The sequence below is a fragment of the Penaeus vannamei genome, chromosome 8 (genome assembly GCF_042767895.1).
Source record: "Penaeus vannamei isolate JL-2024 chromosome 8, ASM4276789v1, whole genome shotgun sequence".
Classification (NCBI taxonomy): domain Eukaryota; kingdom Metazoa; phylum Arthropoda; class Malacostraca; order Decapoda; family Penaeidae; genus Penaeus; species Penaeus vannamei.
In genome coordinates this window covers 44,400,993-44,410,992 of record NC_091556.1, presented here as the reverse complement: position 1 = coordinate 44,410,992, position 10,000 = coordinate 44,400,993, and the positions used below count along the sequence as shown (strand labels likewise).

The 10,000-nt window shown below is 46.3% G+C and overlaps 1 protein-coding gene across 1 annotated transcript; it reads right to left on the bottom strand.

Moving 5' to 3' along the window:
- Nucleotides 1-2,858: 2,858 nt before the first annotated feature.
- LOC138862279 (uncharacterized) lies at nt 2,859-9,995 on the bottom strand. Its single transcript, XM_070123987.1, has 4 exons — nt 9,538-9,995; nt 8,500-8,617; nt 4,700-4,860; nt 2,859-3,743 (listed from the first exon to the last, which is right to left on the bottom strand). Exons 1-4 carry the CDS (start codon nt 9,969-9,971, stop codon nt 2,933-2,935), a joined length of 1,524 nt encoding a protein of 507 aa, XP_069980088.1. The 5' UTR covers nt 9,972-9,995; the 3' UTR covers nt 2,859-2,932.
- Between the last annotated feature and the right edge of the window lie 5 nt (nt 9,996-10,000).

Here is a 10,000-nt window from a genome sequence, read left to right as displayed (position 1 = left end):
GAAACAGGAGAATAAAAAAGTATGAATCAAATGAAAAACAAGAATAAGAGAAGCAGATAATGGTGAAAAAAAACTTTCTTTATTGGTTATAAATCTTTAATTATATCTGTCGGTTATTACTCTCGCATATAGCTGATCGGTTCAAACTCCTATTGAAGGATTTTCAAAAGATAATAAATTCGTTGCCATTACGTTTTATTTCTTTTTTTTTTTTTGTACAATTTACCTCTGGTTCATAGCGTCGACTTCGTGTTATTTTATTTATGTTTTATATAGTTTTTTTGTAGTAGTAAATAGCAATTGGATGTGTTTCTGTGTGCTGAACTTGCTTATTATCTCTCTGTCTATATATCTCTCTATAAATTTATGTTTTTCTATCCTCTCTATCTCTGGCTCTATCCTTCACTTTCTTTATGTCCCCCCCCCCTCTCTCTCTCTCTCTTTCTCTTTTTCTTTCTCTTTCTCTCTCTCTCTTTCACTCTCTTTCTCTCTCTCTCTCTCTCTCTCTCTCTCTCTCTCTCTCTCTCTCTCTCTCTCTCTCTTTCTCTCTCTCTCTCTCTCTTTCTCTTTTTCTTTCTCTTTCTCTCTCTCTCTCTCTTTTTGTGCGTGTCTTTATTTCTGTCTGCTTGTCAGTTCGTTTCGCTCCTCCCTTTCTCTCATTTTTTCTTGTGCACTCTTCTACTTTTTCCCAACTTTTAAAAGATATTTAATTGATGAATTGATGACACAGGGTTGAGGTCATCAACTATAATCACCCTAATGGACGATAATATACTTCATTCTTCCTTTCCCCTCTTCTATCTGTTCTTCCCTTTCTTACTCCCTTCTCTATCTACTTTTCTTCCTCCTACCTCCTCTCTTTTTTAAAATCTTTTTTCCCCTTTTCTTTTTTCTTTCTCTTCTGCTCTTTCTCCATTCCTCTCTTTTTTTCTCCCTCCTCTTCGCTCTCTTGTCCCTTTCTCCCTTTCTCCCTTTCTCATTCTACCCAATTCTCTCATCATTCTCTCTCTCACTCCCTCCCTTCTTCAATTCTCTTTCTCTCCCTTTCTCCATTTCCTTTCTACTTGCATCTCCCCTCTTATTTTCCTCTCCTCGTCAAGCCCATACCTCTCTCACTCTCATCCATCTATCTCTATATCTCTCTTTCTCTCTCTCCTGTTTCTCCATACAGCTTCTACTCCTATTCCTCTTCCTCCGCTTTCTACTTCTTTCCCTCCTCCCTCCTACTCTTCCTACACCTCCTCCTCCTATCTTCTTCCTCCTCTTCTACTCGTTTCCCTCCCTCCTACTCTTCCTCCATCTCCTCCCTCCTCCTCTTCCCTCCTCTCTTCCCCCCTCCCTCCTTCCCTCTTCTCTTTTCCTCTTTACCCCATCAAATCCTCTCCCCTCCCTCCCCTTCCTCCTCCTTCACCCTCCCCCTCCTCCTCCCCCCTCCTTCCTCCCCTCCTCCTCCTCCCCTTCTCCCCCCTCCCCCCTCCCCTCCTCTCTCCCTGGAGCCTCCCACGGGACACAATTAACTTAGCTAATTCGCCAAAGAGCTTGTTTCTGCATCAAAGTGATTTTGTTGTTAAGCTAATCCAGGGTCCACGTAGCCCCCTGTGGGATTAAATGTCTTGGTGATAACATGAGTGGGTTGGCGGAGACGAAGAGGGGTGTATGGGTAAATAGGATCAATGTGTGTGGGCGTGTTTGTGCCTGTGTTATGGAGGTAAAGATACAGACTAATGAGTGTTTGTGTGTGTGAGAGAGAGGGAAAGAGCGAGTTGTGTTTGTGAGAGAGAGCTATGCGTGTGTGTGTGTGTGTGTGTGTGTGTGTGTGTGTGTGTGTGTGTGTGTGTGTGTGTGTGTGTGTGTGTGTGTGTGTGTGTGTGTGTGTGTGTGTGTGTGTGTGTGTGTGTGTGAGAGAGTGGAGAGAGGAGAGAGGAGAGTGGAGAGAGGAGGAGAGAGAGAGAGAGAGAGATAAAGATAGAAAGAGAGAGAGAGAGCGAGAGAAATAGAGAGAGAGAGAGAGAGAGAGAGAGAGAGAGAGAGAGAGAGAGAGAGAGAGAGAGAGAGAGAGAGAGCGATCTGTGTCTGTGTGTGTGGAGAGAGAGAGAGAGAGAGAGAGAGAGAGAGAGAGAGAGAGAGAGAGAGAGAGAGAGAGAGAGAGAGAGAGAGAGAGAGAGAAGAGGAAGCGATGTGTTTGTGTGTGTGGGAGAGAGAGAGAGAGAGAATGAGAGAGAGCGATTTATGTTTATGTGCGTGTGTGAAGGAGAGAGAGAGAGGGAGAGAGAGAGCTATTTGTGTGTGTGTGTGTGTGTGTGAGAGAGAGAGAGGGAGAGATAAAGCTATCCAAATTATTTGTAACTATTCTGTTACTAAAAAAATAAAAGAAAAATATAAGACACACTTTACTACGTTTTCCTAATATAACTATTCCGACGGTTCTCATGGTATTGATCGAAATAAGTAAATGTATGTTTCAATAAAGATATATTTATATCATAAATCTGGGAAAGGAATATTCTAAAAACCATAGTTCAGAAGCAATATATTTACAAATCTATATTGGAATAATTACTTAATTTTGTATATACACATGACGTAATTGGTAATACATCGCTATAAGTATATAGAAATAACAAGCTTTGATTTATAGATACAACATTTAAGCAGCAAGTAAAAAGATAATAAAGAAGATAGAAAGAAAAAAGGCAAAATCTTTCATAATTCTCTCTTGCTCTCTCTCTCTTCTCTCTTGCTCTCACTCTCTCTCTTTATCTTCTCTCTCTCTCTCTTGCTCTCACTCTCTATTCTGTGTGTCTCTCTCTTTCTCTTCTCTCTCTCTTTCTTATCTTCTCTCTCTCTTTCTCCTCTTCTTCTTCTCTCTCTCTTTCTTATCTTCTCTCTCTCTTTCTCTTCTCCCTCTTTCTCCTCTTCTTCTTCTTCTCTCTCATACTGTTGCCGTAGATTTTGTAAACGAAGCCACAGGAGGAAGACCGAGTTTCGGAAAGAAGTTCGCAACGTTGATCTGCAGGAGCTGTTGTCGCCTCGCCCTACAGCGCCCTTGCTCTGCCACGCCTCCTTCGCCTCCTTCGCCTCCGCCGCCCACAAGGCCAGCAGCGAGGGCGGGGAGGGAGCAAGCGACGAAGGCCCGGGAGCATTTGGAAGCCTCGGGGGCGAAGACTGCTGGGGGAGAGGAGGAGGAGGAGGACGAGGGAGAAGAGGAGGGAAAGGATGGGGAAGGCAGGAGGCGTCGAGGGAGAACAGAGGGAGGGAGGGACGGAGAGAAGGTCGAGGAGTTGGAAGAGGAGGAGGAGGAGGTCGAGGAGGACGAGGTAGACGGCGCGTATCCCTCCGAGGGCATGAGAGACACCAAGGACGAACTCCGAAGGTGGGCCACCAAACACGACGGGGAGACCTGGGTGCTCGTCAGGTGCTTCCTCCTCCTCCTCCTCCTCCTCCTCCTCCTCACCCACTTCCTCTGGCCGAACACCTTCCCCAACAATTCCACGAGAGCCAGGCGATAGTCCTTATCGTCTGCCAAGTGAATCCACGTGTTGACGATGAAGAGCGACCAGTAAGGACAGTAGATAAGGATACCCAGTTCCTTGTACATCCCCCGTGTGTCCAGGACGTTGTACAAGCACACGGGGAGGATGGTTAAGCTGTACACGCCCATGTACCGGACGAGACAGCACACGGCCCTCCGCGTTCTCTTGGCGACCTTCCTCTGCTCCTGGACCGAACACGTAACTGGGAGACTGGATAAAGAAGGGGAGAAAGGAGAACTGATGAAATGGGAGATGAAAGAGAGGCTTAAGATGAAGTGGAAAGTTGAATGACAATTCACCCGGTAAGTTTTAATTTATAGATACAACATCTAAGCAACATCAACAAAAAGAAAAGATAAAAAGAAAGAAAAAGAAAAGAAAGATAGAAAGAAAGAAAAAGAAAAAAATGAAAGAAAGAAAGAAAGAAGAAAAAAGTGAAAGAAAGAAAGAAAGAATGAAAGTAAGAACGTAAGAAAGAAAGAAAAAAATACATATTTATTTATGCAGCCTTCTTCCATATTGCTTCGTACATTTGTCTCTGAATATAATTATATACACGGATGGGATTACATGGGGAAACGACCGTGTTAATTACACTTTTCTCTCTCTCTCTCTCTCTCTCTCTCTCTCTCTCTCTCTCTCTCTCTATCTCTCTCTCTCTCTCTCTCTCTCTCTCTCTCTCTCTCCCCCCCTCCCTCTCTCTCTCTCTCTCTCTCTCTCTCTCTCTCTCTCTCTTCTCTCTCTCTCTCTCTCTCTCTCTCTCTCTCTCTCTCTCTCTCTCTCTCTCTCTCTCTCTCTCATACGGTCTTATTATTGCCGTATATTTTGTAATTGAAAAATAGAAGCAGTAATACTAGTAGGAGTATCAGAAAAAGAATAAGAAGAATATAAAGAAGACACAGTAGGTGTACAAATACAAAAAGCACGAAAGAAAGAAAGAAAAAAGTAAAACACAAACACACACACACAAACTTAAACACATCCACACACACGCACACCCACACCCACACATACATACAAACTTAAACACTCACACACAGAAACAAACAAACTTAAACACACACACCTTAAATCACACACACACACACACACACACCCATCCACACCCTTGAAAACCACTCCCTCCCATCCCACCACGTACATAAAACACACAGAAGAACACCCACCCGTAGAAGTTGTGACGGAGAACGTGGCAGATCACAAGCCAGTAAGCCACCAGGAGAATCACAACAGGTCCTACTCCTTCTGCTAGGAACACGAGAACCCTGGCCCAACCCATGGCTAGGAAGTCACACTTGTACATACACGCGTTGAAGCCGAACTTGAGCTGGAAAGGGAAATGGGGACAGATTTAGACATGGTTTGTTATTGTTGCTATGGTGGGTGGTATTTGTAATTTATTCTTTTTATTGTTGTTGTTGCTGTTGTCATTATTGTTATAATTATCATTGGGAGTAATACCAAGCATGATGATTATTTGTAGGACTTATAGGAGGTGTGAATAAGAGAGAGAGGGAGAGGGAGAGGGAGAGAGAGAGAGAGAGAGAGAGAGAGAGAGAGAGAGAGAGAGAGAGAGAGAGAGAGAGAGAGAGAGAGAGAGAGGGAGAGAGAGAGAGAGAGAGAGAGAGGGAGGGAGGGAGAGAGAGAGAGAGAGAGAGAGAGAGAGAGAGAGAGAGAGAGAGAGAGAGGGAGAGAGAGAGAGAGAGAGAGAGAGAGAGAGAGAGAGAGAGAGAGAGAGAAAGAGAGAGAGAGAGAGAGAGAGAGAGAGATAAACATATAATTATAAAGATAAATAGATAAATATATACATAGCCAGATAACAAGATAAATTATCAACATAAGACACTCTCGTAAATAATTTCTCACACGTATAACATGTTTCTTTTTTTAACCATAATTCCAAACACTTTTTCTCTCTCTCTCTCTTGGCCCGAAGAACAATCATGGTAAATACACACAGGAGATTCTTCAGAATTGCCAACCCTCCCCTGACTCCTTATTTTTAAACGGTAATTAGCAACACTGGTTCCTACCCCCCCCCCCTCTCTCTCCCCTCTCTTCCCCCTCCCCCCTCTCTCCTCTCTCCTCCCCCTCTGCTTACCCTCTCTCCACCTCCTCTCTCCTCTCTTCCCCTCCTCTCTCTCCTCTCTCCTCCCCCTCCCACCCCTTCTCTCTCCTCTCTTCCCCTCCCCCCCTCTCTCCTCTCTCCTCCTCCCCTCCCACCCCCTCTCTCTCCTCTCTTCCCCCTCTCTCTTCCCCCTCCCCCTCCCCCCCCTTCTAACGAAATCACCCTTAATTACGTCGATAATGAGCCCAAGTCACGTGCTATTCTCGACACAAGGTGGGTGGCCTATTTTGCAAAAGCGGGGGTCGTTTTCCCCTGTCTTTGTTTCTGCTGTTTATCGACCCCCCGCACCCCCCTTCTGTTTTTCTTTGTTTGTGTATTAATAGATAAGGAAATAAATTGAAAAGAGGGAAAATATATACATACACGAACATACATACACGAACCTACATGCATACGCACGCACACGAACACACATACACATACGTACACACATTGATAGATGAGTAAATTAATTGAAAGGAAGAAAAATATACACATACACGCACATGCACCCGAACCTACATGCATACGCACGCACACGAACACACATACACATACACATACGTACCCACATTGATAGATAAGTAAATTGATTGAAAGGAAGAAAAATATACACATACACGCACACACACCCACACACATACGCACACACACCCACATGTGCACCTCTACTTTTTTTTGTCTTCTTCCATTTTTTTGTTCTGCTTTTTCATCCATCTCCTTTTCCTCTGCGTCATTACACAATCTAATTAAGAAAATTATTCTTTCTTAACACAAGGGGATGGGGGTACGGATGGGGGGTGGGGGTATGGGTGGGGGGGAGGGGGTGAGGAGGCAACGAGGAAATATCGCTCATTATTAGAGAACACTTGACATAGATTTGACGTGATATTTTTCATCCTCTAAAATTTTCTTGGTTCCTTCTCATCGTTTTTTTTTTCTTTTTCTTTTGATTTTCTCTCTCTTTTCTTTTTTTTTAAATCTTTTTCGCATGTCTTTCGGCTTCATTTTTTTTGTCTTCTTCCGCTTCCTCTTTCTCTTTTCTTATTATAATTCTTCTTACTTCTTCTAGATATCTTTCTCTGTGATTGCTTATTTTTCTTTCCTCTACCTTCTCTCTCTCCCTCTACCCCCCCCCTCTCTCTCTCTTTCTCTCTCTCTCTCTCTCTCTCTCTCTCTCTCTCTCTAACTACTCTCTCAATTATAACCTCTCTCTTCTTCTCCCATTTCCTCTCTCTCTCTCTCCTCTCATCTCTCTCTCTCTCTCTCTCTCTCTTCACTCTTGCCTCCCCCTCTCTTTCACCCCCTCCACCCCTCCCTCCTCCCCTCCTACATACACACGCAATATAACACATTATGAGAGTCTTTTATGAGGAACAATATTTATGAGGTAGATTTCTACGTGATCTTATCAATCTCTAATTGGGTTTAGGAAAGTAAGGTAAGGTGGTAGGCCGGTAGGTAAGAGGTAGATGGGGATAAAGGGAGAGGAGAGGAGAGGAAGAAGGGGAGAGGAGAGGAGGAAGGAAGATGGAGAGATGAGAGAGGAAAGGAGAGGAAGGAGAGAGGAGGGAAGAAGGGGAGGAGAGAGAGGGAGGAGGGAAGAAGAGGAGAGGAGAGAGGAGAGGAGGAAGGAGAGAGAGGGAGGAGGGAAGAAGGGGAGAGGAGAGAGGAAAGGAGAGGAAGGATAAGGGAGGAGAGGAGAGGAGGAAGGAGAGAGAGGAGAGGAGGAAGAAGGGGAGAGGAGAGAGAGGGAGAGGAAGGAGAGAGGTGGGAGAGCAAAGAAGGAAAAGAGGAAGGAGAGAGGGGGAAGTAGATAAGGGAGGAGAGGAGACGGAAGGAGAGAAAGGAGGGAAAGAAAAGGGAAGAAAGAGAGAGAGAGAGGGAGGAGGGAAGAGGGAAAAAGGGAGAGAGGGATAAGGAAGAATGCGAGATAGGGAGAGAGAATAAAGGAGAGGGAAGAAGGAGAGAGAGAGAGGGAAGGAAGGAAGGAGAGAGAGAGAGAGAGAGAAAGAAGGAAAGAAAGAAAAGGAAGAGGAAAGAAGAAGAGAGAAGAGAAAATGGAAGAGGAAGTTTGAAGAGGGAAAGGGACAGAGAAAGAAAAGAAAAGTGTGAGAAGAAGAAAAGAGGGAAGAAGAGGGGAGAAGGAAGACGGAAGAGAGAGAAAAAGAGTGATTTGTAGAAGTAGATAAATGATGGAACAAGGAGAGAGAAGGAAAAAGGAGAATGAGAGAAGGGGCCGCAGGATGGGAGTACGAAGAGGAGAAATAAAGAAAAGGAGAGAGGAGGGTAAAGTAAAGAAGGAATGAAGGATGAAAGAGGGAGAGAGAGAGAGGGAGAGAGAGAGAGAGACAGAGAGAGAGAGAGAGACAGAGAGAGAGAGAGAGACAGAGAGAGAGAGAGACAGAGAGAGAGAGAGAGACAGAGAGACAGAGAGACAGAGAGACAGAGAAAGAGACAGAGAAAGAGACAGAGAGAGAGAGAGAGAGAGAGAGAAAGAGACAGAGACAGAGAGAAAGAGAGAGATACAGAGAGAGAGAGAGAGAGAGAGAGAGAGAGAGAGAGAGAGAGAGAGGAGAGAGAGAAAGAAGAGAAAGAGAGGAAAGAGAGACAAAGACAGACAGAGACAGACAGACAGACAGAAAGACAGAGATTGGAAACAACCCACCCTCAACCTACCCCTTTCAACCCACCTTCCAACCCACCCCCCAACCTCACTCCTCCAACCCGCCCCTCCAACCCACCCTCCAGCCCGCCAACCCACCCCTCCCAACCTACCCCTCCACCCCCAACCCACCTTCCAGCCACCCCAGCCACCTTAACCCCACCTCCAACCCACCCTCCAACCCACTCACCCACCGAGGGCAAAATAGCCAGCTGGAGAATCGTGCTGAGTATCCACACGAACACGCAGCATCCGATTGCCTGGCCGCTGGAGAGGAGATGGCTTCGACTTCGGTTTAAGATCCCGTGACATCTGTGGAGAAGGAGAGGGGGGGGGGGTAAATAGGGGGGGATGGAAGGGGGGAACAAAGGTGAAGAAGAGAATAACGATGATGATGATGATGATGATGATAATAATAATGACAATAATAATAATAATAATGATAATAATAATAATAATAATAATGTGTGTGTGTGTGTATGTGTTTGTGTGTGTGTGTGTGTGTGTGTGTGTGTGTGTGTGTGTGAGCTTCCTTACATACATCCACACTGACAAACACCTGACAATACGCGTTTTATCTCCGTATTGTGTGTATGACTGACATTCTCTATTGTGGGAAGGATAAGGAGGCGGAAAATATGTTCTTGCAAGTGTGTACTCAGATGCGACATTTAGAGATGTAAATAAGCATATATATAGGAGGGAGGGAGGGAGGGAGGGAGGGAGAGGGAGGGAGGGAGGGAAGGAGGGAGGATAAGAGGGAGGGAGGATGGAGGGAGGGAGGGGAGGAGGGAAGGAGTGAGTGGAGGAGGGATAAGGGAGTGGAGAGGGAGGGAGAGAAGGAGGGAGGGAGGATGTGAGGGAGGGAGAGGGAGAGGGAGAGGAGGGTAGGAGGGAAGGAGAGGGATGGAGGAGAGGGAGTAGGAGGCAGAGGGAGGGAGGAGGAGAGGGAGGAGAGGGAGGGAGGGAGAGAGGGAGTAGGAGAGAGGGAGTATGAGAGAGAGAGAGAGAGAGAGAGAGAGAGAGAGAGAGAGAGAGAGAGAGAGATAGCCAGAGACAGGAAGAAAGACATAGCCAGAGACAGAGAAAAATAGAGACAAAAAAGTAAGAAAGAAAGAAAAAAAAAACAGACAACGCATTCACAAACAGCCAAACACAACCCCCCCATACCCACATACCCTACATACCCCCCACCCCCTTCCACCCCCCCCTCCCACCCCCTTTTTACAAACCTTTCCAACGAGATGAGACTGATCGTGTTGATCTCAGCGCTGTTCATGATGTACCTCAGAAGGCCCGTGACCTCGCAGAAGGGGGGGGCGGCCTCCTCCTCCTCCTCCTCCTCGACCCGGCGGAGGTCATGGTACTCCACCGGCAGGAGGTACGTGGCCAGGAGGGAAGGCATGGCCACCAGGCAGTACAGGAGGTCAACCAGGACGAGATTCACCATCAGGATCGTGTCGGAGGTGAAGTCCACGAGGCGGAGACAGGGCCTCTCTCTCGCCTGCTGGATGAAGACGCCCAGGGCCAGGAGGTTCAAGACGGCGCCTGAGACAGAGACGGTGCCGGTGAAGGTCACGCCCAGGTACAGTGCCCAGGTCTCGGGGACGCCTTGGCACTCTGAGGTCAGGTTGTGGTCCTCGGACGGGTCTTGGAGGGTTGGCATCGTGGGCTTATAAATAGGTCACTCAATTC

Coding starts and splice junctions, on each gene's coding strand:
- LOC138862279 (XM_070123987.1), bottom strand. CDS start 9,971: ATGCCAACCCTCCAAGACCCGTCCGAGGACCACAACCTGACCTCAGAG. Junction 8,618..9,537: donor AGTCTCATCTCGTTGGAAAG/GTTTGTAAAAAG, acceptor CCTTCTCCACAG/ATGTCACGGGATCTTAAACC. Junction 4,861..8,499: donor AGCTGGCTATTTTGCCCTCG/GTGGGTGAGTGG, acceptor TTCCCTTTCCAG/CTCAAGTTCGGCTTCAACGC.